General features: G+C 48.7%; 1 protein-coding gene across 2 annotated transcripts in view; it reads right to left on the bottom strand.

Annotated features, from left to right (window-relative positions):
* Window positions 1–17,682: 17,682 nt before the first annotated feature.
* The window catches only part of Nfasc (neurofascin), a 163,678-nt gene continuing 155,092 nt past the window's right edge, over window positions 17,683–26,268 (bottom strand). For both annotated transcript variants that reach the window (XM_050147841.1, XM_050147840.1), the window contains 2 exons: window positions 25,686–25,755; window positions 17,683–22,670 (listed from right to left, as the gene is read on the bottom strand). In XM_050147841.1, the coding sequence (XP_050003798.1) occupies window positions 22,439–22,670; window positions 25,686–25,755 (302 nt within the window). In that variant the 3' untranslated portion in view covers window positions 17,683–22,438. The remainder of the gene's footprint in view (window positions 22,671–25,685; window positions 25,756–26,268) is intronic.

Raw genomic sequence — 26,268 nt, 5'->3', positions numbered from 1 at the left:
TTTTCGTTTAATAACCTGTGGTTTCTGATCAACTTTATCCACCCACTCAGAGTACTTCTGTCAAACTCTTTTGTTTTGTTTTGTTTTTAATGCCTAGGTGGATTAGTTGGAATTGGCCAGCTCCATGTTCAACATTAGACCCCGATTCAACACAAAAGAGTGGCGAGCTGGAACCAGAGAGATGGATCAGTGGGTAAAGACACTTGCTGCCAAGCCACATGACCTGAGCTTGAACCCTAGCACCCGCATGCTAGAAGGTGAGAATTGACCCCATTAAGTGCCCACACATACATACACACAGGCACATAGACATACAAATAAATGAATTTAATTTTAAAATTCGTTTTTGTTTGTTTGTTTGCTTGTTTTTCTTTTTTTTTCAGCTACAAGAATTTTTATTTTCAAATTTAATTTTTCAAGGTATAATGGATAATGGGTATAAAACATTATTTGGTTGCTAGTTTCTTTTTTTTTTCATTTTTTTTTTATTGAGAATAAGAAAAAAAAAAGTTTCCGCCTCCTCCCAGCCTCCCTGTTTGCTTGTTTTTCAAGACAGGGTTTCTCTGTGGCTTTGGAGCCTGTCCTGGAACTAGCTCTGTAGACTAGGCTGGTATCGAACTCACAGTGATCTGCCTGCCTCTGCCTCCTGAGTGCTGGGATTAAAGGTGTGCGCCACCATCGCCCGGTCTAAAATTCTTTTAAAATGGAGAACAATAGAGGAAGACCCCAACACAAACTTTGGCCTCCACACATATACACACACATGTGCATCTTCATGCCCACATTCATGTGTGTCAATAAATGTAAGAATATGAGTACATACATGCAGACCACGTACTCATAATATTATTTTTATTGGCTCATCAAATATCAGATTTCCTTATGGCCTGTTCATACTTTCTTAACTTTGGCTGACCCTCATTCTCTCTATTGTCCCTCACTGCACAGACCTTTGTACACCTGCGTCCCCTTCAACTTTTGTATTACACGTGTTCTGCCACCCTCCTCCTTTAAAGCACCGTTTCTCTTCTTGTGGCCCCTTTCTTGATTTCTTGCTCTACACATACTTGTTCCCACACAACCACTCGCATAGCCAGTCAGGAGCTGGGATCTACAGATGAGAGAATGCTTGCATAGCCAGTCAGCTGCTAGGATCTACAGATGAGAGAAATATCTGCTCTTTGTTTTGGAGGACTTGGGTTATTTAATATTTTCCAGTTTCATCCAGTTTCCTGAAAATTTCATTTTTCTTTATAGCTGAATAAAACTGCACTGCCCATGTCTACCACATTTTCATTTTTCCTTCATCAGTTGGTAGACATTTAAGCTGTTTGCAACAGTATACATGGATGTGTGAGGGTCTGTGGTAGGAGGCGGAGTCCTTCCCGCATATGCTCTGGAGTAGTACAGCTGAGTTACATGGAAGTTCTGTTGTTACTTTTCTGAGAAACCTCCATGCTGATTTCCACAGTTGCTGCACAGGTCAGCACTCCCACCAACAGTGAATTTGCCTTCCACTTTTCCACCTTCCCCAGCCTTTGCTGTCTTTGCATTTCACTGGGGTAAGGTGGAATCTCAAGGTCAATTTAATTTCCCTGATGGTGAAGGATGAACATCTAAAGACTATTTATTGGCCATTGTACTTCTTCCTTTGAGAGGTCTGTGTTCAGTTTGTTATTCCATTGGTTCACGGGGTTCTTTGTTTCTTGTTTATTTAGTTAGTTCTTTGTAAAGTCTGGATACTAATCCTACGGCAGATGGATAGCTGGCGAAGACTGCCTCCCTCTCTGCTGGCACTTTCTTCACCTGATTAGCTGTTTGCTGTACAGAGCTTTTGAATCTTGTGACGTACCTTATTTGTGGATGGCTGGTCTTTTCCCTGAGTGACTCCGGTACTCTTCAGGAGCGCCTCACCGATGACTGTGTCTTCCTTATTTCTGGAGTTTCAGGTCTTACTTTAAGGTCTCTGATCCATTTGGAGTTGATTTTCATGCAGAGTGAGAGATGAGACTCTTGTTTCATTCTTCTACTTGTCGTGATCCAGTTTCCCCAGAAGTGTTTGTTAAAGACACTGCCTTCTCTCTAACGTGTGCTTCCAACACCTTTGTGGACAGCCAAGGGAAGGTGCGGAGTGACTTATACCTGGGCCCTCTATTCTATCCCGTTTGTTCTGTATGTCTGTCCTTGTGCTAGTACTGTGCACTTTTTCTTCCTGTTTTCTGTACTTCAGTACAATTACTTGATTCTTTTTTTTTTTTTTTTTGGCATTCATCTTTTTGCTCAGGATTACTTTGGCTATGCGGAATCTTTTGTACTTTCACATGGATTAATTTTTTTTCTATATTTTGAAGGATGACACAGAAATTTGAATGGGGATTACACTGTATCTGCAGATGCTTTTGGTAGGATGGTTATTTCACAATATTAATCCTCCCAAACTATGAGCCTGGCTCTTTGAATCCTTCGTTATCTTCCTCACCCTCCTCCTGCAGTGTCTTAAACTTATCACTGTAGAGCTCTCTCATACCCTTGGTGAGATTGATTTGGGAGACTACTGTGAATGGGACTGTTTCCTTGATTTCTTCTTCAGCAAGCTGACATAGGAAGACACTGTGCTTGTTTGAATGAGAATGACCCACCTCATATATTTGAATGCTTAAACTGTCCAACCCCACCTCGCTTAAGATAAATTGTTTGAGAAGGACTAGGAGGCGTGGCCTTGTTGGAGGAAGTGTGTCACTGGAAGTGGGTTTTTAGGTTTTAAAAAGCCAGGCCCAGTTTTTCTTTCTTTGCCTGGGGATGAGGTTGTAAAGCTCTCTGCTACTGCCCCAGCACCAGCCTTTCTGTCCACCACCTCTCTGCCCTGAGGATAATGAGCTAAGCCTCACTTAAATGCTTTCCCTTTTAAGAGTTGTTTTGGTCATGGTGTCTCTGCACAGCAATAGAATGCTGAGACAGCCACTGTCGTTTGTATGCTAATTTTGTGTACTGCTGACAGTGTTTATCAGCTCTAAGAGTTTTCTGGTGGCGTCTTAGGGTTGCTTATGTATATAGAACCAATACTTTGACTTCTTTCCTTATTTGTGTGCTTTTTATCCCTTTTCTCTAGCTAAAGACTTAAAAGTCATATATGACTAGGAGTGGAGAAAGAGGACATTGTTGTTTTGTTTGTAACCTTAGTGGAGATACTTTGAGTTTTTCTCCACTTGGCATGATATTGGCTATAGGTTTTTCATACATATTGTGTCTTTTTTGTGTTGAAATATGTTCCCTCCATTTCTATTCTCTTCAGGGTTTTTAATAATCAAGGGATGTTTAGATTTTCCATTTTAATAGAATGTATGTTTGAGGATCTGTCCTTAGGATGATCTGAATTTCACTGGTATCTGTTGTGATGTCTCATTATTGAAGCTCTAATTTATTTCTTAGGGTCTTCTCTTTCATTTGGTTAGTTTGGGAAAGGGTTTGTCAGTTTCGTTTATCTTTTCAAAGAACCAATTCATCCTTTTATTGATTTTTTATGTTTGCTTTTATTTTATTGATTTATAATCCTAATCTTAATTATGCTTTTAATTATGTCTAAATATATCTATAGCTTTTGAGTTTGATTTGTTTTTTTTCCTAAGACCCTAAGATAAACCATTAAGTTATTCACTTGAAACTTCTCTAATTTTGTAAATGTAGGTACTTTCAGCTATGAGGGTCCCTCTTGGGATTGCTTTCATCATGTTCCATATGTTTTGGTATGCTCTATCTTCATTTTTCATTCAATTATGACAATCCTTTTTTCTTGATATCTTCAATGACTCACTTATCATTTGATAGTTTGTTATTTAATCTCCATGAGTTTGTGTGAATTATCTGTACTTTCTTTTGCTATTGGTTTCTATATTTATCACATTGATATCAGATAAAATGCAAATGGTTACTCTAATTTTTCTATATTTTTCAGACTTGCTCTGTATCTTAATACAGGAAACATTTTTTGAGAAAGTTCCCTGGGCTGCAAAGAATGCATATTCCACAATATTAGGATAGAATGTTCTATAGAAGTCTGTTAAGTCTATTGGGTCTATGATGTCATTCAACTTTAATGTTTATTTTTTTAATCAGGATGATCTATCTATGAGGAAGAATGGGGTATTGAAGCCACTTATATTATAGATTAATCTGTGATTTTAGACTCATCTGTGTTTGATGTGTAGAACTGTAATGTCCTGTTGAGGGACTGTTCACCCAATCAGCATGAAATGACCTTCTTCATCTCTTCTAATTTGCCTTGGTTTGAAATCTATTTTGTCAGCTATTAGAACATAGACACCTGCATGTTTTTTAACTTTAATTCATTTGAAATATTCCTTTTTATTCGTTCAACAAATATATGTATCTTACGTTTTGATTCAGTCTGTTTTCCATGCCTTTCATTAGGAAAATGAGATCACTATTATTCAGAGTTATTATTGACAGGTTTGCATTAATTTCTGTCATTTGGTTGATTTTTAGTGTTAGGTGTTTTCCTAGTCCTCGTTTAATTACTGCTCAACTATCTGCCCTCCCAAAGCCTACTTGATGTGTTAATTACTCTCTCCAGTCTGAAGAGCTCCTTCTGGTATCCTCTATAGAGTTATTTTCTTGGCCATCAGCTTCTTTAGCCTGCTTGTATCATTATACGCTTTTCTTTCTCCATAGATTATGACATATAGTTTTTCTGGTTATTTTCTTAGTCTAGATTTGTAGCTGTGATCTTTTGGAACTCGAAACACATGATTATGTACCTTTCTGGCTTTTAAAGTTTCTGTTGAGAAGTCAGTTTCTGTTGTTTCTCTCTTGCTGCTCTCAAGACACCTTCCCCCCCCCCCCTCTGTATATTTAGTGCTTTAATTGTTAATATGATGAGGGAGTTTCTTTTTGGTTCTGCTTTATTTGGTGTTTTACGTGTTTCTTTTTAAAAAATACTTCTTATGGTTTATTTAACTTTATTTTATGTGCATTGGTGTGAAGGTGTCAGATCCCCTGGAACTGGATTTTCAGAAAGTTGTAAACTGCCATGTGGGTGCTGGGAATTGAACCCGGATCCTCTGACAGGGCAGTCAGTGCTCTTAACCACTGAGCCATATCTCCAGCCCCTTCTACATGTTTCTTTAGCTAGGTGTGACTCTCTTTCCTTCGATTTAGGAAATTTTCTGTGATTATTGTATTGAAAATGTTTCCTATGCCTTTAGCATGGTAATCTTCTTCATGCCCATAATTCATAGATTTGTTCTTATACTGGTATTCCAAAAACTTGCATTTTTGCAGCCATAGGTTTAAAAGATACTGTTGCCTTGACTGAATTACCAATTCCTCTACCTTGTCCACGGGCCTTGATATTCTGGCTTCCCCTTGATCTATTCTGTTGGGGATACTTTCCAGTGCACTTTAAGTAATTTTTTCCATTATTTATTTTGTGTTATAGGGTGCATACCATGGCCTATGTGTGGAGGCTGGAGGTCCACGTGCAGGAGTCAGCTCTCTCCTTTCACCACGCGGGTCCTAGAGATTGAACTCAGGTCGTTAAGTTTGGTGACAATGACCTTTACCCACTGAGTCATCTTGTCAGACCTTCCTCTGTGCTTATTGACATTTTCATTTCCTGCATCTTTTCAATTTGTTTTCTTTCTTACTATTTCTATCTTGCTATTGATTACATTTTCATACCCTGCATTGATTTCCTTCCCTTTTCAGCTGTTTGAGTTTCTCCATGTCCCATTTCATTTCTTTGAGCAGATTCAGCATCGTTCTTTCGAATTCTTTGGGCTTTCATCTCAATCACTCTCACTGGGGGCCGTTAGCTTCTGGAGGAGACATGTTCTCTTGGTTTTTCATATTACGTGTGCTTTTGTGTTGAGACTTGCCCATCAGGAGTTAGATCATTCGTTGATTTTCTTTTTGAAAATTTAGGTCACTTCTCTTCTTTCAGTGTGTTTGTTCTATTCACGAGGGAGTGGGTTATAGCAGGACTGAAGTCCTCTGATGTTCTCCAGCCCATCTCCCCCAGTGAGCAGAATACATCTGCATCAAAAGCTACTATCCAGGAGTAGACCCCTCACGAAAACAAAGTAGTAATCAACCATAAAAATTGATAAGGACCCTGTAAATGCTAACTATTTTATGGAGCAAAGAGACCTAGCCAATCCTATATGTGGTAACGCATTAGTTGTTATGGGTATGGGTAGAAAGAAAGGATAGCAAGGAACAGTAAGGCTACTGATTTTCATTGGGATGGCAGAGAGCAAGTAAAAGGGGGGATGTAAATAGAGGAAATTGAAGGACCAACAAAGTGGAGGATGGCGATAAGGAAATTTTGGTTAAAGACCAAAGAGAGAGTGGTGGAGATTCTACCAGATGGTACAGAACAGTCCCATCTCTCTGGAGACCGAGGTACAAAGACCCGCAAACCAGGCCATTGTTAGGGAAGATTATTTTAAGGTATGTTGCTTTTGTTTGTGCTGCATTTGTTTAACTCTGTGAATCCGTGATTCTTTGCCTGTCTAAAACACCTGATGGTCTCCTAATAAAGACCTGAACGGCCAATAACGAGGCAGGAGCAAGGAGAGGCAGGGCTGGCAGGCAGAGAGAATAAACAGAAGGAGAACAAGAAGAGATGGGAGGATGCTAGGGGCCAGTCACCCAGCCACACAGCCAGCCACGGAGCGAGAGTGAAAGTAAGATGTATAGAAGTCAGAAAAGAGTTACAAAAAAAAAAAAAAAAAAAAAAAAAAGGGAAAAAGCCCAGAGGCAAAAGGTCAGGATAATTTAAGAAAACCTGGCAAGTAAAGCCAAGATAAGGCTGGGAATTTATAACTAAGAATAAGCCTCCGTGTGTGATTTATTTGGGAACTGGGTGGCAGGCCACTCAAAAATCCAAACGAGTAAAATAAACAACAACAGGCCACAATGTTTTCTGTGGAAGAGGAGAGGAGTAAAGAGAAAAGACAAGAAGAAAACAGGAAAAAACACAGGGCAAGAACAGAGCAAGGCCGATCTGGGCTACTAAAATCACACTGAGAATTAACAAAGATGGAACATACTTAGAGGGAGAGAGTCTGGTGGAGGAGATACGGGGCACGGGCAGGAGAGAGTCTGATGGAGACACCAGACATTGAAACTGGCCTGTGGACCGACTTTCATCTGGACTCCCAGGCTCCTTCTTCACTGTCTCTGTGGGGTCACCCACGATTTTATTTCGAGGATCTTTTATTTCAGAGGCTCCCTTTTACATCTGGAGTGAGTATCAGGACCTGGCAAGGCCTTATCAGACACTGTATTACCTTTGGTGCCTCTTTAAGAGGCAGCAGAGCCACACTGATCCTGAAGGAAGGCTGGAGCTGGAGCCTTGGCAGGACAGGAGGCTCCGATTGGCAGACTCCTTGGCCACACCCACCTCCTCGAAGTTCTATGGCTGTGGGCTGGTGGAAAACCCCAGGGAACACAAACCCTGAGCTATAATGGTCACTTTTAAGGGCCCATGTGCTTGGGTTTGCTTATTCAAAACCCCACAAATTCTGGTGGGTCTGTGAGGCATTTGGTAGATGTGACCAATGTCTGCAATCAATCAACTTCAGTAAGGACGTGACCTTTGACAAGGGGACAGGGCTTTATCCAGTGAATTAATAGGCTTTAAGACCAAGACTGCTCTATACCTGAGAAATACCTGATGGAGACACCAGACATTGAAACTGGCCTGTGGACCACCTGACAGAACTCTGCGACATTCATTATTATTTTGTTTTGTTTATTTTGTTTTCGGACATAGGGTCTCATGAAGCTGAGGCTGGCCTTGAACTCTTGATCTCATGTCTCCTACTGCATGTCTTTGTACTGCTTCTGGCTTGGAATAGTGGTCTCCTTTGTGTTCACTGGCTGTTTCCCTCGCTTTCATGCACTAGGCCCACATCAACCCTACCGGTTCTGCCCTTATCACACCGTAGGCTACTACTGTATTGTGATGAATGTCTTCACTGCATCTTGTATCATTGCCCTCTTGGTTTAGTGTCTGATGCTCAGCATATATTTGACGTCCATTTCTCTTTAGGGGACCAGGATGGAGGTAGATAGCATCATGTTTGCAAATAGGGGTATTTCTTTTCCTATACTGGCACTGGTGCCCTGAACAAGCTATATTGTACAATGCCCTCCGAGCAAGCGCAGCTGGTACATGGGTGCAGGACCAAGTCCAGAATGAGGTTGAGGGCAGAGAGAGGATAAAGAAGATGGGAAAGCTTAAAGCATGCCGTTTGTGAAGTCAGAATGTTGTAGTCTTCACAGCTTGGCAAGAGGAGCAGGGCGCAACTTAGTAGCCCATTCAGCATCTCAGCCTGCTGCAGGATGTCACAGCGTAGCCTAAAGGGACATGAAGGACTGTCCTCCAGGGTCACAGCCAGCTGGATGCACCACCAGGTCCTTGTCTGCTGGAAGGCTGTGGCGATATAGGCCTCTCTGGGAGGAAGGCCAAGGTTGGAGTGGATTTCATGGGTGCAGCCTGGCTTGAACCTCTTCTATTTCCATCTTGGCATTCAGAATAAGTTTTAGACAAGGACCTCACTTTGCAGTGGGTGCTGGAAGTGTGTTGTTCCTGAGATCAGTGGGGCTAGAAACAGTACCTGGGTCAAATTAGGAGCAAGAAATCCTGTTTCCACCCCTAGAGGACCAGGCCTCCTCAGCAACTTCAATCTCCGTCCTTGACCTTATGACAGTCCCCAAAAGGTCTGCCAGAGATCTCTGAGGTCTTTAATACCAGGGCTATCGTCCTTGTGCTAGGGATGCATTGTGATTTTTAAATGCTGGAAAAAATCGGAACGCTTCATGACAGTGAAAATAGCATTCATTTGACATCGGGTGCTCAGAAACGAGGTGGACTGGCTCACAGCCACATGCCCACATGTTTGTTTCATGCCGCTCTAGCTGATAAGTGCTTACAATGGAGGCTGTGTGGTTGCAAAAAAGAAATATTAATTACCTGGTCCCTTATAGGAAACGCTTGCCAACACTTGCATCAAGACATTTCTCTGTCATTTGGAACTTAGATCCAAAACTACAGAGTGCCAGTCTCTGACACTTAGGAGCTGGGTCTCTTTTGATTTCGCTTAGTGGTTGTCAACCAGAGAACATTTGGCAATGTCTAGAGACATTTGGGGTTGTCATGATAGGGTGTGTGTGTCAGGGGATGGGGAGTATGTTGGCATCTCTGGAGTGGAGTCAGGATGTTGCTAGGCACCCTCCACTCCAAGGAGGGTCCTTTATATCCAGTTCCCTGACCCCAAATGTCCCCAGTGCTGGGCTGAGATGTTCTGTGGCACAGCAGGGGGCAGGGTCAGACAGACCCTTGCAGGTTATCTGGGCTGGGGTCCAGCCTTAACTTCCCCTATCCCGGAACTTAACAGAAGGAAGATGATGATCATGGAGGGGTAATAGGAAGCCCTGTGGCTCCTAGACCTGCTAGGACCCAGGGTGAATCTCAGATGGGGAAAGAGCATATTTTCTCAGTCCCCGAAGGACCCAGCCCAGGTGCTCATGGGCTTGGTCAGGTGAGCTTGATGAAGGAAGACTTTAGTCGTGGACACAGATGTAGGGAGAGCTGCGGAGGCTCTTACTTAGACAAGGAGGGTAGGGGGCCTGGATTCAGATCCGCATGGAAGGAGTGTGAGGCTGGGGTAACTGTGGGGAGGAGGCTGGCACGGATCCCACCAGGCTTCTGGGAAGTGTGAGGAACAGATGCTGTGGCTGTCAGACGAGAGGCTCCTGGCACTTTCGAAAATTGCAGAATGAACAAAAGGATGGTTGCTTTGAGGGAACACAAGCAGGGGGCACAGGGGGCACAGCTGGGATGGCCTCTGGGACTCCCTTCCCTTGTAGGCGAAGAACAGGGCTTCTCCTGCCTAGCCTCTGGGCTGCTTATGGATAGAGTTGGGGGAGGGAGGGCAGAGGTGGCTGAGTCATCGGGCTTGGGGCCAGAACAAGGTCAGGCTAGAGCCAGAGCCAGGGCCAAGGCTGCCAATAGCTTGGAGTCTTGAAAGTGACAGGGCTGTCTGGAGGTCATCTCATCTATCTTTCTGCTTTTGGCCTCGGCCCCAGCAGATGGCTTCTTGCCGACCAGGACCCAGGCAGAGGGGCCCTCAGCAGGAATGAGAATTCACCAGCTGTTCTTTGCAAAGGACCCAGAAGCGGCAGCCAGATCTTTGGAAGCTTTGTGGATGAAAGGGCGCGTGTCTGAGGGCCTGCAGGGAACCTGCATTATTTTGGTGGAGGTGAGGGGAGTGGGCAGCCAAAACAGCTTCATTGAGGATGTTGGTCTGCCTTGCAAAAACAGCAGCCTTGCACTGCTGCAGGATCTGGAGAGAGGTGGGGCGGATCTGGTTGGCTGGGTTCTCCTGAGAGTTGGGGAGGTTGGCGTCTGTGAGCTTAAAATCCATTAAAGGTATAGGAAAAGAGAAAGGTGATAAGCAATTTCTTGTGTGGATAGCTCTAATGCAATTTAGAATTAACTTAGCTCCAAAGAAAGCTCTTCCCGATCTGAGGTGTGAGACAGAGATATGCATGAGGGCTGTTGCGTTCTTCCCAGGTGTCAGGAACAGTCTGATCCGGTGGTAGAGGACTAGATAGAGGTCCCCCAGCCCAGTGGCCTGTCATCTCTTTGTCCACTCCATTTAACCCTAGTGATTTCTTGCCCTAAGAACTACAGCAGCTGAAGTATAGGGCAGTCAATGAGGGCAAGAAAGCCCTGGATGCCTAACACTCTTAATGTCGCCGGGAAGTGGGTGAGCCCTTAGCCAAGCAGACTGCCTGTCCATCCAGGCAGTGAACCGGCTATTGCTTACGTCGATGACTGGGATGGTGAACCAGGCCAGAGGGCAAGGAGCAGCAGACAGATGCAAGAGATCATGCCCCTCATTTGCTGAGTGCCATTCCTCTCTGTCAAGCCTCTCCAGGGGTAACTGACAGATGCGCCGCGGTGGAGGGCAGGGGAGCCTCTTCCTTATTGGACTGCACCCTGGCCTCTTCCCCCTTTCCTGCCAGATTCCCCTAAGCCGCCTGCATTGTTAGCTGGAGGCCCTGGGGGACAGACTTCGAAGCAAGGAAGCCCGATGTGTGTGTTGGTTTTGTGGAGAGAGTCTCTGAACCAAGAACCTATTTGGCTAATGAAGTCTTAATTACTCCCGGCTCACTAATAGGATGAAAGCTGGGGGCTCAGTTAAAAGCCACTGATGGACCCCCGAGAGTCATCTGCTGGCTCTAGAAAGGGGCTGGAGAATCGGAAGTGGAAAGGGGTGGGGGTGGGGAGAGGAGGAGTCCAGGAGCTGCCCATGGTGCATTGCTCTGAGGCCCTGGACTAGTTTAGTCCAGTTAGCTTTGACTACCTGGCTGTGCCAGGCAGGGCCCTGCAGAGAACTAGGGAAAGAGTCCGAGGCTATGGCTCAGAAGGACTTTGGTTTTGTTGTTCATGGATGTTATGCTGGAACCTGATAGTTCGGCAGTGGTTAGCCTCCCTCTCTTCTGTCTGTTTAAAGCAGGCATTTGGTGTATAGCTCAGGCTGACCTTGAACTCCTAGGTAGGAAAGGCTGGCTGAATTGACAATGGTCTTTGTCAGTCTCCCTGAGGACAGGTGTTAGATGGGAGGGACCCTCAGTCCCATGTCCATGGTCTGTAAGTAGCTACCAGCCTGAGAGTTATGCTCCAAGACTCAGTGTACAGTCCCCAGGGGAGTAGCTACTCTAATTGCATCAAAGCCAGTGTTGTTATACCTTGTGGAAGGAGTGCTGGCTGAGTCCTACCCTGTGGTCAGTTACCCGGGACAGGCCCAGGCCTTCTACTTGTCCTGGGTAACTGACCACAGGACAGGACATCTAGCCATATTTCCTTTAACCACGCAGGCTCTATTTGTAGGGAACCAAAGTCAGCTCAAGACTCCCAAGACAAAGTTTTCAGCATAACAGAGATTTATTTGTCCCAGGGGCAAAGAGTAGGGATAAGGGACAAAGACAGGAGATAGAGGATGAGGGAGACGGGAGAGGGGAGAAAGAGGGCAAGGGAGAAGGGAAAGGGCTATTTGCCCCAGAGGGACAAAGGACTGCTTCTGGACAGATAGGAGACAGATGTGGTCCATTGAAAAAAAAAGGCAGTTTATAAAGGTAAAAGGGGAAACCTGTGTTAGGATGAAGGGTTTAATTTAAATGGGTATGTTAACCAGGTGAGCCAAAGAGGGCTTTTGATTGCTTCAATACTCTGGTAGCTGGACCTTGATAGTCAGTCTCAGGAGGAGGAATTGTATATATATATATCTTGGGGGTCTAGCTTTAAGAACATAATCTAGTGGTTTTTAGCAAGGCGGAGGGATGGGGGAGAAGGGCAAGGGCTGCCAGAGCCACACACTCTAATGGGCTGGAGTTCCTTCATTACCCAGCCAGACCAGTACTGGACACAGTGGGGAGCAGAGGTGAAAAATGAATGGTGCCTTTGGATAAATGAGTGTGAGTTCCTAGGCCTGGACGAGAGACAAGATGCTTGGGGGACTCTGGGAGAGTTAATTAATGGGGCTGCAGGACAAGCCTTCGACTCCGGACAGTCGTCACTACTCCCACCCCACTGGAACTGCTGAATTTTAGTCAGAAAGGCACACTTCTTCCCCAACCCACAGTGACTAAACCACACAGGCGGTATGGACGCTCACGCTGACAGCTTAAACAGCAACAGCTCCTGGTAGCTTTGGGGACCACTGGTCTCAAAGATCAGTCAACGTGAGCTTATGGATCATCCAGTGTCCCTAGTGAGGAGCAGGCTGGGAACCACGCTGGGGTAGGAGGCACGGGGCACTGGCTGTGCTCTCCAGGGGCTTGCAGCCTGGCTAGGCATGGAAGAGATGCATTGCTGTAGACCATGGGGTTTGTGCTGAAAGCCAAGGGCAGTGGGGAGCGAGAGAGGAGAAAGCCCCCGGGACAGGCAGGACTGGGGTTGTTGTAAACAATTGGATTTGAGCATGCTATAAAGGGCAGGAAGGGCTTCTGAAGGCAGAGTTCAGGCCGGGAAGGACATTTTCTTTTTTTAGGTAGGAGCGACAAAAAGTGTAATTGCACATTGTAATCCTCACTGACCTGACCCTTATGACTGCCTGTGCTGTAGTTACAAAGACTGTCCCTGTTTTGTGCATGAGAAAATTCAGCCAAAGAGAGGGTAAGTGACTTGTCAGAGGCCACACAGCTAGAGCCCGATCTAGCTGCAGGAGCTCAGCTCTTCCTGGAGCTCATGGTAGGTTAGAGAAGGACAGGACCTACTGCTTCGCTGCCTTGTTGGCTACTGCCCAGGTCTTCTCTTGGACACCCTCGGCTCTGCAGGGTGAAGATGGGTGGATTGCTGCTGGAGCAGACTGAAAGGTTTGCAGGATCACCCTGGCACAATGCCCTGAACTGTCCATTTCGGGGTGATCTTTCAGATGACCATTCATGCCCCAAGTGTAGTGGGCTGGCCTGGCACCTTCTTCTGGCATTTTCCTTTACCCTGGGTACACTATCCTGCTGTTTGGGAGCAGTTCTTGCACATGGACTAGGATATAGCTGCCTGCCTCAAAGGTCTGTGGGAAAGTTAAAAGGGACCCCTTAGGGTTGAGGATATAGTTTAGTGTTAGAGTGCTTGCCTAGCATGAGAAACGCCTTGATTTTGATCCCCAGCCCTGCCAGAAAGCAAAAGAATAGGGGCCATGCACATAAAGTGCACATCACAGTGGTAGCTGTCTGCATTATTGGTTCCCCTTTTCTTAACGTGACCGTACTGTCACCCAAAGCCCATCTGGTACCCTCTTGCCTCTTCGTCATCAGTATTACAAATAGCTCAATTCTCTGCAAGTTGCACGCCTTGAGAAAGCCAAAGGGTCTCCCATATTTTCTGGGCACTCTTGAGGGCTCCAGCCCAGACTCCTTCTTCACAACCTTCCTTTCTTTCTGGAGGCAGAATTCACCAATTTGGCTAAAACTTACTCAAAGCAAATTCACGAACGGAGTAGGATGCCTGTCAGTGTGGAGGGTAGGAGAGGTGCTGGCTTCTCGCTCTCCCCTCTCCTTCAAGCCGCAGCCAGTATCCCCTGCATGAGGAAGGTTTTTATAGCATGTACCAGAGCTTCTGATATGCTAGACCTGGGAATTTTTAATGTCTCCCTGTTCCCAAGAGATCCTGGTATGCCTTGGGCTGGGAACAACACATGGACAGCGTTGTTCTGATCTTTCCTCTGCCTGTCTCAACTATTCCAATGCTGGTATTTAGACTGCCTAATCTCCCTTCTATTAAACAGGACCACCACCATCACACACACCCACACACCCACACACCCACACCCACACACACACAGAGAGAGAGAGAGAGAGAGAGAGAGAGAGAGAGAGAGAGAGAGAGAGAGAGAGAGCTGCTATTTGTCAGCTCCCAGTCAATCCTGGGAGCTTTTAAATCCATACTGAGAGTCCTTTGTCTTAGAGTGAAGTCAGCCCACTCTCTGACTGCTGCTGGCTCCCTGCAGTCAGGATGGCTGTTTGGGTTTCATTGTGGTGAATTCCTAATAAGTCAAAGCTAGGGATCAAGGCTCATGTGTCCTGAGTCTGGGTCAACCGTGTCCTGTTTCTCTGTGCTGGGGTCTAGACAGATCAGTAGCCAATTATGGGGTAGGGATGGAGATGAGGGTTGGGGCTGGGCTGTCGGGCCGCAGCTGTGGCTCCAAATTGCTATGAGGCCCACGGCCTAGTCCTTATTCCAGTAGGAACTGGCATCAAACAAATGGGCCCTGATGCGTTAAGTTGTGTGTATGGGGGAGGAGGGTTCGCAGTGGCTGTGCCGGCTTTTCTGCATGTAATATACTGCTGAGCAGTGGGGGCAGAATGAATTCCCTGATTGCAGGATTGGGGGCAGCTGGGAAATAGCTGGTACAGACTTTGCTCTTAATAAACATCCGAAGATGGCTCTGTCTCCTCCCTACTGGGTCTGTTAAACCAACTCCAAGCTGGAGATTAGCATTTTTAATGGGCTGGGAGGCACAGCCTTCAGGAGACAGGGATGAAGGATGACATATTCAGGGGTCCCCTGGGGTCCCAAGAGAGGCAGGTGCTTTGTCTGGCCTCCATCAAATGGAGGTTAGCTTTCTTCAAAAATCCTTTTGTCTCTTCCTTTCTCTCTCCTTGGATGGTTCTGCACAATGGCCAATGGACTTCACATCCTGAGGTCCACTCTGAAATGCCATTGCTTGTTCAATATTTATCTATCCAGTACCGGCAGAGAAGAAAACAGATGCTTATATTTACCCAGCTACTTTTTTTTTCCCCACAGGAATGGCGGTCTTACTCATCAACGAACTCACTCATCTAGTCCAGTGCCAGGCATTGGTCTCTGGAAGCAGCGATGGGGGGAAAAGATCTTTTGTACTTAGGATATTCACAGTTTAGTCAAAGAAAGAGACAATCTCATACATCAAACCCCGTTATGCATAAAGTAAATGCTAGGGAGGCAGCAGAGGGGATGGGAACCCTGAATGCAGAGCTGTTGGGGAAGACTCCTTGAGATGGTGTCACCAGAGCTGATGGCTGAAGATGCGTGAAGGAGGACTGCCTGGGCCCCAGAGTTGCAGACCAGCATAGTGAGAACCAGTGTGTGTGTGTGTGTGTGTGTGTGTGTGTGTGTGTGTGAGAGAGAGAGAGAGAGAGAGAGAGAGAGAGAGAGAGCCTAGAACTATGGCTACAGCTGCCTTCAGAGAGTCTGAGAGGAATGATCTAGAAGGTTTAACAAGAAAAGCATTTAGAATGGCCTAAGGAAGAGGCAGGGTCTGGAATCAAGTGAACGAGGCCACAAGTGGGGGTGGGGTGGGGAGGGAGGTCATGTGCAGAGCTTTGGGCTATAGTCTGCACTGTGAACTCTCCTCTTGGGACTCTATCGGCTTGCACCAAGGGCGAGACAGATGCAAACCCACATAAGAAACCAATTCTAGAGAGATTTTGTTCATTTGGGAGTGACAAGAAGGTTCAGAGGTGTGACAAGCCAGTGAGCTACCTCACCTGGAAATAAAGGTCACAGTCCAGTGAGACAGCGGCCCCTCAAGTCAGTGATCCACTGGGCAGCCCCTCGGAAGGAAGGAGGGGAAGCCAGGGAGTTGAAGCTTACTTGCTGATTCTTTGCTCAGGAGAGTTGGGTCTACATTTTGTGGGGGTCCTTTGGCCTTTGTTTCTCATTTCTACCTATGAACTACCAGTTCTCTTTCCTCCGAGCAGATTGTCCTGGCAGCTGCTTACACCAGGCTAAGGACAAAGGGGGATATGCTAGTGTCTCCCCGCGCACAGAGTGTGGGAAGAGTATGAAGAGGAGACAGGGTGCCGGCGCCGATTCCTTCCCCAGCACGAGGCTTTTTAGGTGGAGTGTGCACACAGTTACACCTAATCAGAAGGTGTCTCCTTGACCATACTCAACCCCATCTCAGTCACTCTATGTTTAAAACACAAAATCGTGCAAATGAGTTTTCCAAATAGACTAGCTTCTAGATGGGGCTGGAATGGCAGAATTCTATAACAGAAAATGCTGCCTGGTGCCTGTGGAAAATCCTTCGATTCCTCTTTGTTGTTGTTTTCGGTTCTTGCTACGTAGCCCAGGTTGACTTTGGTTCTTGCAATGTAGCCCAGGTTGACCTTGAATTTACGAACTATATAGCTCAATTCCTTGAGCCTCTTGCTTCAGCCTCCTGAGTGCTGGGATTATTTGCATGCGTCAAATTTGACATCAAAATAATCCTTATGTCTAACTCTTAGATTCACTTCTGTCATTAATCTTTTGACATCTCTCTTACTTTCAAAGAAAAGAAACAAATCACATGACTAAAGTCCATTTTGAACAACTTTTATTATACGTTTAGTGTTCTCTATACAAAAGAAATCAGTTTTTTTTTACAGTGATTCAAAAAAAATCTGTATATTTTGGCCTTTTCATTGCTCATGCAGTCAGTTTATAAGTCCATGTATTAGACAGTCCTCCATGGCCCAGAAGTCCCTGCTGAAGGTCGTGCGCGCGTGACACCCTCAGATACACATCTGTCGCTGACAAGGTTGGTTAATGACAAGTAACTCACAAGAAGGGGAGGAGGCAATGTGAGAGGGATTAACGTGGGCTTGCCATGGAGAGTTAAATGTGTAACCAAAGGAGAAAAAGTTAGACCAACTCGCGTGTGTAGGAGCGTGGGGGCAGGATGGAGACACGGGGAACACCATGGTGGAAGGCAGAGATGTGTATGTGGTTGGGGGCAGAGCAAGAGGTCCTCCAAGATCCAGCATGGTTGAGGTGGGGACCAGGACGGAAAGCGGCATGTGACAGACAGGTGACTGATAACAGCTCAGAAGGAGTTGGCAAAGAGCTGGGAAGCTGGGCAGAGGGGAAACACTGACTTAGGATATCACATCTGAGACCCAGAAGAGCAAGCAGGTCAGGTCATCTGATCTGCAGCCACTTTGAAAGAAAAAACAAAACAGGAGTGCACAAAATTCTGGATATCCACTCCCAGACTTTTGTGTTTATTGCTTCATGGAAGTCTTTACATCTGCTGAACTCCAACTCTGCAGATCCCAGGGTGGTAAGCTTGCCTGGGTCCCCCCCCCCCACCCGCTATCCTCAGCACCTGCAGACTCTGCGGTCAAGGGCAGAATGGACAGAGACCCCCTCCATGCCCTCACTTCTGGGGAATACCGTTAGCTGATGAAGCAAGAGACACCATTCTGGGGCCCAGTCCGGGTTTCACCGGAGCAAACACAGTGGGCTGGCTCGTCATCCCCCCTTCTGGCCGGGGCTGCTTGTAACTCCCTGGCTGAGTTAACCATGGGCTGGCTGAGCTCGGACTAAGGAGAAGCCTTTTTGTTGTCCACTGGGAGGTTCTGGGAGCAGAAGAATAATGGTAGAGAGAGGTGGCAGGGTGATAAACAGGACAGATCTCAAGCGACACCTACCGAGGCAGCTGCGGTGGGGATGAAAGAACACTGGACACGGAGTCAGAAGGCCCTAAAGTACCCTCGCTCACCAGCTCTCCTCCCTGCACGTCTGCACCATGAGTCATTTCAATTAGATCAGCTCTGAGGTTCCTTCACAAGGGGAATCCGATTCTGTCCTAAGCAAGATGCCTTGGATCTACTTCATCGCCGTCTCCCGTCTCATGGCAGCGGCTGCTCTTATCAGCATATTAGGATTAAAAGGCATTTGGCCACTGAGTTGAAGGGAAGCTCTGCCCAGTCCACCTGTGTCCCCCCAGGGCATTGAGGCTCCTGACACGCCACATTCTCTGTTGCTGGACTGCCGGCATGGACTTCCTAGGCTACCTTGGGAAATTCTCATGAGGACTTTTGCTTCGGGGAAAAAAGGGAGCACTGTGGCCCAGCTGGGTGAACCCAACCCTGGCCATTGGCTTGTGCTTGACAGAGGCTGCTGCTGCTGAAGGACTTGGTTGGAGGACAGACATCCCACCCCGAGGTGACAGAAATGAGGAATGGGCTCTGGGGTGACACCTGAGCAACCTACTATCCTCCTGCTGAGAAGTGAACCTTGGCCTCAGCCACAGACCATGGAGGGACCAAGCTGTTTTACCTCTGCAGAGCAACAATGAAACCGCTTCATAAATAGCAAGGAGACCTTGCTTTCCCCATCATGTCGGGGGGCGAGGGGGCTCTAGGACAGCCAGGCTTAACCAGGAGCTCTCAGGAGGGGCCAGGAAATGTCTCTCTTCCTGATCTCTTCTCTACATTCTGCTCACAGGAGTCGCAAAAATAAGGCCCAACCCAGAGAATCTCTCCCTTCCCAAAGTCCCCCTCCCCCAGGCCTTAGTAGCTCATGTCATGTGAGCCAGACACGGACTCACATCCTGTGAGATGATGCATGATCTGGGCTGTTCCCTGCTGGAAACAGTGCTCTGCAACAGGGTGTGTGCCTGCTGTGTGCGTGTGTGCGTGTGCACAGGTGTGTGGTGGGTGGGGAGGCTGTCCGGAAACTCTACAAATACCCATGGATGTTTCTATCCCCTTCTGAACACTGACTGTGTTCAGGGAAACCGGGGACACACTCTCTTATTCCCTGTTAGCTGAGTCACTGGCTGATTCTAGGCTCATCGATCATTCCAGATCTCATAGGGAGGAAGTGGTCCCTCCTACCCTGACCTCTGGGGGCAGAGGAAATAGGCATGGGCAGGAGCCAGCCGGGTTTTCCCTCTATCAACTCAGCTCTCTGCCCAAGCAGAGACCCATGTATCCTGTTTACCATATCCCAGGCGGCAGCGGGGGGTGGGGGGTGGGGGTGGGAGGGAGGACAGCTGATCCTGACATGTACATCCAATCCACCTCTGAACAGGAGTATTCAAAGAGGGGCTAAATGGGGGAGACAGACACCCCAAGGAAGCACAATACTGGCTGCTGAACCCTGCTCATCTTGACTGCCACGTCCCACCCAGATTTGCCGGCCCAAAGGACCAGGTTTTCCCTTGGAAGCTTCTCTTTTCTGACTTGAAGCATTCGGTAGTCTAAGCAAACAAGAACACTATGCTTCCAACAGAATGGTCACTGTGTCCCAGTAATTCATCTACGCATTTCCAATAACATCAGCCCTGTGTGGGCAGGGGCCACATCTGACCTCACTGGTTAACATGGTACTCAGGGCTCAAGCCTTGGCCCAGACTCAATGAGCATTCAATAAACACTCAGCATCGCTGCAAGATGACTGCATTCTTCCCCTGCTCCCACCAGACAGGTGAAGCCCTAGCAGGACTAGGTATCGCTTTGGGATGGCTGCTTGGGATCCAGGCGCAGGGAGGGGGCAATACTGCTCTCCTGCTGAGTTGGGGTACACTCCGGCAGGCTGTGTGGAAAGTGGCCTCTCCCCTCCCTGGAAGGAGCTGCCTCCTCTACCTTGCACCCCCACATCGCTGAGCCTGGTCTGTGGGCACCTGCCATCTCTACTTGAGAGAAACTGGTTCTTCAGCCCAGATCTGTCCCTCCTACGAGAGCTATATGATCAGTGGCAGTGGGGGCCCCTATCAGCACCCACAAAGCAGTTTGAGAGAAAGGTTCATAACCTTCTCTTTATATACAGAGGAGGAGGGTACTGAGCATGCCAGCACTCCAGAACGGGGCACAAAGAAGTCTAAGGATTCACTTCTCCCCCCAGACCCCTAAGACCAAAGCAGCCCTCTCCGGGTTGTCTGTGGCAGGGACATCTAAGAGTCTCTTCCTCTAAAAGCCTGCTGTCGGTGCAACGGGTTCACTATCCGGTGGTGCCACGTGAATGAGGTCTGAGAAACTGACCACTCTGCCCAGATCCAAAGTGTTTTCTGGAAAGGGTGGTGCTTCACTTAGGCTGACAGGCACATTTCCCCAGCCCTCCCTCCAGGGACGGTGGCCTACACCGCAGCAATGCCCTGCTGCATTCAAGAAGAGCTAGACTGGAACCGGGGAAGGGGACCCTGAGCACATCCCCGTCCCCAGCCTTCTGCTGTTTACCCTGTCCCCTTTCACCATGAGAGCTGTCCCTCGGGCCTCCAGGCAGCAGTGCTGGCCATGGGTTGAGCCAAAGAACCAAGACACACTCTCAGGCTCAAACATTATTGGCTCATCTCTGGGATGTGGTTCCTTACCTGCAGAGAGTGTGTGCCTATGGGCTTGACCTTCAATCGGATGCTTATCAAGGTATGGAAGCATTGCTAATACCTCTGCGGCTTAAACATATGGCAAATGACGCTTTTGAAAAGTCTCTGAAGGGCGCAGCCCTGGTCCTGCCTAGGCCCCTAATTGCTAAAGTTGGAGGCCGTGCCAATGGCAGCTGATCCATTTGCAGTGGTCGACCTTTCCCTCCCACAGCTGCCAGGGCGACACTCTGGCTCAAGATCTCCCATCTCTTTGTGTCGTTGAGGCAAGGTACCTTTGGTTTCAAAAGTGGATTAGGTGGGGATGAAGGCAGCACCTTCAGGCTGAGAACTTCAGGCCTGTGAGTGTCTCCATTCGGGTGGTGGGGGGAAGGGCAAGTGTGGAGTGGCTGCTTCTGGTCCCAAGGGGACGCTTGCATAGGCTGCCCTGGTCCCGAGACATACATCACTGGAGGCATCAAGGCTTGCAGAGTAGGGCTAGGGATCTGGGAACTGCAGGGTTAGATCAGAGCTGCGTAAGGCATACGAAGAGCTTTGTCCTTCCAGTCAGGGGCGTCACAGCACTGTTAGCACGGTGCACCTCATGGTCCCCTGGTATGTATGTGTACCCTAATGAAAGGACAGATAGGCTCAGTCTGGGGGCAGCAGGTCCCCATTCATATACCATGTCAGACACAACTGAGCAAGGACTGGATGGGAGGGGGAGCAGCATTGTTACCCCCAGATACACCAGCCACGCCTCTGTATCACAGGGATTCAGCTCGTCTGGGTAGCAGCGTAGACCCTGGCTGGGTGGGCAGCTGTGGACCTCTCTCTTCCACTCTGGGTTTCACTACCAGAGACAAAAGAGGTCCAGACCCAGCCCTTTCTTTCCAGAGGTTTGCTCTGTCACCCGGGAATCACACTCTCACTTGTTTCGGCACGGGGCTCAGCCCTTCTCATCGGTACCTATTCTTCATCCTCATCTTCTGTGCAGCTCACTCTCAGACTCTCTGGCAGCAGGGGCAGAGTAAGAATGAGTAGCAAGAGGTAAACCCCACTCCCAACCAAACCAGAGTGCGGCAAGGAGTCCTGTCCACCCTCTCCCTGCCAAAAAAAAAAACACTGTCATTTTCCAGAAAGGAGCCAAACCCAGCTCAGCACGGACAAGGCCGAGGCAGATGGGTGGGGAGTGGGGGTGGGGGAGGCATATGGCGAAAGGCATCCTTCGGAAACACACTGGCCTGGTGGCAGCTTGAATACTGCAGCTTTTCTGCATGTTGTGTTACGGATCAATCCTTTTTGCCCATCTTTTCGGTTCCTGGGGGAGAGCCCACTTAGTCTTTTTCCAGGGACTTTTTTTTTTTTTCAAAAAAGTAAAAGAAAATGGAGACAATGGATTGGAAGGAGAAGATACACAAAGCAAAAAAAAAAAAAAAAAAATGAAGACAGTGAAAAGATTGTAAGCAATAGGAATGGATGAGTGTGTGCCGAGATCAAGGCTGGCCATTGTGGTGGAGTGCTCAGGGTGGCCATGAGATAGGGCAAGAAACTAGCGCTCCCTCCAACGAGTGTAGCTCTAGCTTTCCCATCTAGTGACACCCACTGGCGTTGGGGTATCACTGGGAGGGGGTTGTGAATAGCCGGGTCGCCACTGGTCCTCACAGCTTGGCAGACCCCATGTTGAACCCTTGTCCCTGAAGGTGGTTGTGGCTTTGTGGTAGGTCTGCGGTCTTTTTCTCCCCTTCTCCCCTCCTACTTGCAAAGTAGTGTGCTGTGCCTGGGGCGCTCCGTCAGGCCAGAGAGTAGATGGCATTGACCGGCGATGTGGCCTCGGAGCTCTCATTGCCCTCTGTCTCCTCCTTGTCCTTTTTGACCGTGTACTGGCCGATGAAGGAGCCGTCTTCATTGAACTGGCCCTCGCCACCTTCACCGTAGTCCACCAGGCTGTCATCACTCTCCTGCTGCTTGATGGTGCCGTCCAGGGATGTCTGGCTGCCCTGCAGGGGCTTGTTGTCCTCATCGCTGGCCAGAAAGAGACAGAGTCAGACCCACATGGCTGGCACAGCCTAAACCGTGTGTGTGTGTGTGTGTGTGTGTGTGTGTGTGTGTGTGCGCGCGCGCGCGTGTGTGGGAGAGGGTAGCGGGCTTCCTACCAATGCAGGAGGATGAGAATTGGAGATCACCCAGTGTCACCCTCTCTTGCTTAGAAGACTCTACCAAAGGGAAACTGAGGCACAGAGAGGACCGGCATCTTCCCCAAAGCAGATGACATGCTGGGAAAGATCAGGTGTTAGAGCAACGCTAATGCTTTGTACCTTGCAAGTAAAAGAGGCAGGAAGTGGGAGGGAGGAGCATCAGGGAAGCATGTGAGTCCTGATGATTTGAGAAGACACTAGCAAGGCCATTAGCCCCTTCTAAGCCCTGTCCTTAAGGCCCTCCTGGGTGACAAGAGTTCTGGGCCTTGGAGATATAGTGGCAACAGCCTTCAAGCCCATATATCAGCTAGGGCAGAGGTTCTCAACTGGGGTCATGACCCATGAGTCACAACCATCAGAAAACACATATTTCCAACAGTCTTAGGAACCCCCATCCATGAACTTGCTTTCGTTGCCACTTTGTAACTGTAATTTTGCTACTGAGCGGTGTCTCTGTTCTTAAGACCATTGGTACTATGTATTTGCCAATGGTTGCGACCCACAGGTTGAGAACTACTTCTCTAGGACACTAAGGGGCTGCTCCTCCAAGCTGGTGGGGCACCCTTCCTCCTGATAAAGAGACCAGGTGCTGCTGGTCACATGTCACAGGTGACACAGGCTCCCAGGCAGGAAGCAGCTTTGGGTCAGCTGTGGAGGCCTGGAGGCCTGCAGAAGGAACCACGGTGGTGCCAGGGAGTCTGAGCAGGTACACCACACCCTCTGCACCCCTAGGCATTCGTCCTTCCCTGGCTAAGCTGCCATTTGAACAGTCGGTGAGTTCTAACAGTAGCCTCGGGTAGGTGGCAACCAGGAAGGGGCCTTAGATGGAGCTGGAACGGAGCATGAACAGATGGGGCCAGCCTGCCAGGCAGCTGGCTCGCCCGGGCACTCTTCCATTCAAGTCTCCGGAAGAAAGTCCCATTCTTCTAGACCACGGTCCCTTTCCTCTCAAGAGCCTCACATGCTGACTCTGGGGGTCTGTGTCTGCCCAGGGCTGCATTTAGTTGAGGTACCTGGACCCTGTACAGGAATCCCCAGACCACCTGACGCAGCTCTCTTGCCCTGAAGTGGCATGTGGGGTGAACATTCACCCCTTTTACTTGCTAGCCCCAAAGCATTAGCATTGCTTTGCCCAGGCAAGCAATGCCAAGATAGAAGTGGAAAGGCAGGGGCAGTTTCCTTGACATGCTCACTTCTTGTCAAAGACAGGTCCTGTAGTCAGAGGCCATGGGTGCTCCAGCTCCTCTTGATGGACAGGTCCCAAAGCCACAGGTCCACACCTACCATATGCTGGGTGATTGTGACCTGCTATGGTGGACTATCTATGTGCTCTGATGGCCATGCCACAGCAGGGACGGTGGGGACAGAGTGGGGCAAGTGAATCTGAATTCAGGCTGGGCTGAGTTTGGGCAGGAGGTGGATTACAGTCAGGCTTCTTCCCCAGCATGCCACTTCAGGGCATGAAGGCTCCATTAGGTGCTCTAGAGGTCCCTGTACAGGGTCCAGGAACTTCAGCTTAGTATAGCGCTGGGCAGAGACAGCCCTGCAGAGTCAGTATGTGGGGCTCTTGAGAGGAAAGGGACCTTGGTCTAGAGGAATGGGACTTTCCTCAGGAGGTTTGAGTGGAAGGACTCCTCGCCTAACCAACTGCCTGCCTGTCTGCCTGTCTGCCTGTGTGCCTCCCTATGTCTCAGACCTGCAAGGCCCAAGAGGACAGACATGGGAAGAGGCAGGCCTCATGAGAAGGGAATCCAGCTACAGGCCAAGAGCAGAGCAAGAGAGCCTTGTTCCCAGGCACATTCCCTTAGAAACTTAGCTCCTCTGACGTCCTAATTTTAGCCTTTCCCCAGCAGGATTCTTGAACTCATTCAATGCAGGTTCTAGGAGCAGAGCCTGCAGAACCAATGCTGGCCCTGAGGAGGAGAGGTGAAGGTGGAAACAGCTTATCCTGTGTTCACCCCCACTCCGTCGGGCTGCACAGAGGGCATGGAGGAAAAAAAATGCCCACAGTCTTTTAACTGGGGGCCGGAGGTAGCTCTCAGCCCACAGCGAGGCTCAACCCTGCCAGGTGATCCCAGGCCAGCCAGAGATGGGGGAGGAGACGCTCACAGGGATGTCAGGCTGGATGGGCAGCTGCGGCCGTAAGCTGCCAGATGGCTTCTGGGCAGGCAGCAGCTCCTACCCATTGACCTGGTGCTGTTTGCCAGGCTCCTGAAGAGCAGGTAACAGAGGTGAGGGAGGAGGAGAGGTCAGAGGACAATGGCTTGACCTGAGCAGAGTTAACAGGGTCGGATGGGGCAGGACAGCTGTTTTCTGATATTTTCTCCCACCCCAAATGGTCTTGGATGAGATTCCATGACCTACCCTGACCCATTCCTGAGCTCAGAATACACTGGCCATCCAGATGGGCCAGGGACAACCTGGCAAAACCTTGCCTGAAATGTCTGTTCAGATCTGAGAGGGAGCGCCGGCGCAGGGCAGAAGCACCAGCTGGCAGCCCAGCCCCGGCTCCTTCAGCACTGCCACCGGCTCACAGAGGGGTGAGACTTCCTGGGCCACTCATTCTCTTGGGGGTTAGGAGTGGGATGTCGGCTGGAAGGAGGCCTGATGGCCAAGCTCACTTCATGATAAAGGGTCCCAGGGCTGGACGTCCTGTCCAGTAGGGGGTACCAGGGCTTCTTAGCCTCTCAGAGTGCATACACACAGCCAAATGGCTGCCACAGAGGTAAAGCAGCAGTTCCGTGGGCTGGAGGGATGTGGACATAGTGATCCTGTGGCTGCTATAAGGGAGCCACCTTGGGCAGCAAGGCCAATGCCCTGGGGAGGGAGGGAGATCAGTCACCTGTAGTCAAATGAGCCATCTTCTTCTTTAGGGTCTTCAGGGCCCAGAGGGACATCCTTCTTTTCTCGCACTGGTTGGTAAGAGAAAGGAAGACAGACAGACGGACAGAATGATTAAGGAGGACATCTATTCTCCAGGGTGCTTCTGAACACACGGCCCAAAGACATCACCCCGGGGGCTGGAGAGGTGGCTCGGTGGCTGAGAGCGCTTGCTGAGTTTGAGACGATAGCACCCATGTGAAAAGCCAGGTGTTGCTGTGTGTGCCTGTAACCCTGGAGCTGTGGGGTGGACACATAGGATTGCTGGGACTAGCCTAGCTCCAGGCTCAGTGAGAGACCCTGTCTCACAGGAGTAAGGCAGAGGATGACGGAGCAGAGCGACCAATACCCTCTTTTGGTATCTGTGTACAAGTGCACACACCCACCCACACCACACCCCAGACACCATCTTGGGCTCAGTGACAAGCTTCCTTTTAATAAGGCACTATTAGTGCCCCCAGGCTCAATCAGTTGCTAAGAAGATTCTGCCTCCTTCACACCCCAAGGAGTCTTTACACCCCAGCTGACAAACCTCTCAACTCCCT

This window comes from Alexandromys fortis, unplaced genomic scaffold (genome assembly GCF_014885135.2).
Source record: "Alexandromys fortis isolate MF-2015 unplaced genomic scaffold, M_Fortis_MF-2015_v1.1 scaffold_58, whole genome shotgun sequence".
NCBI lineage: Eukaryota > Metazoa > Chordata > Mammalia > Rodentia > Cricetidae > Alexandromys > Alexandromys fortis.
Note: the sequence above shows the minus strand (reverse complement) of the source record. Positions and strands in the feature narration are given on the sequence as shown.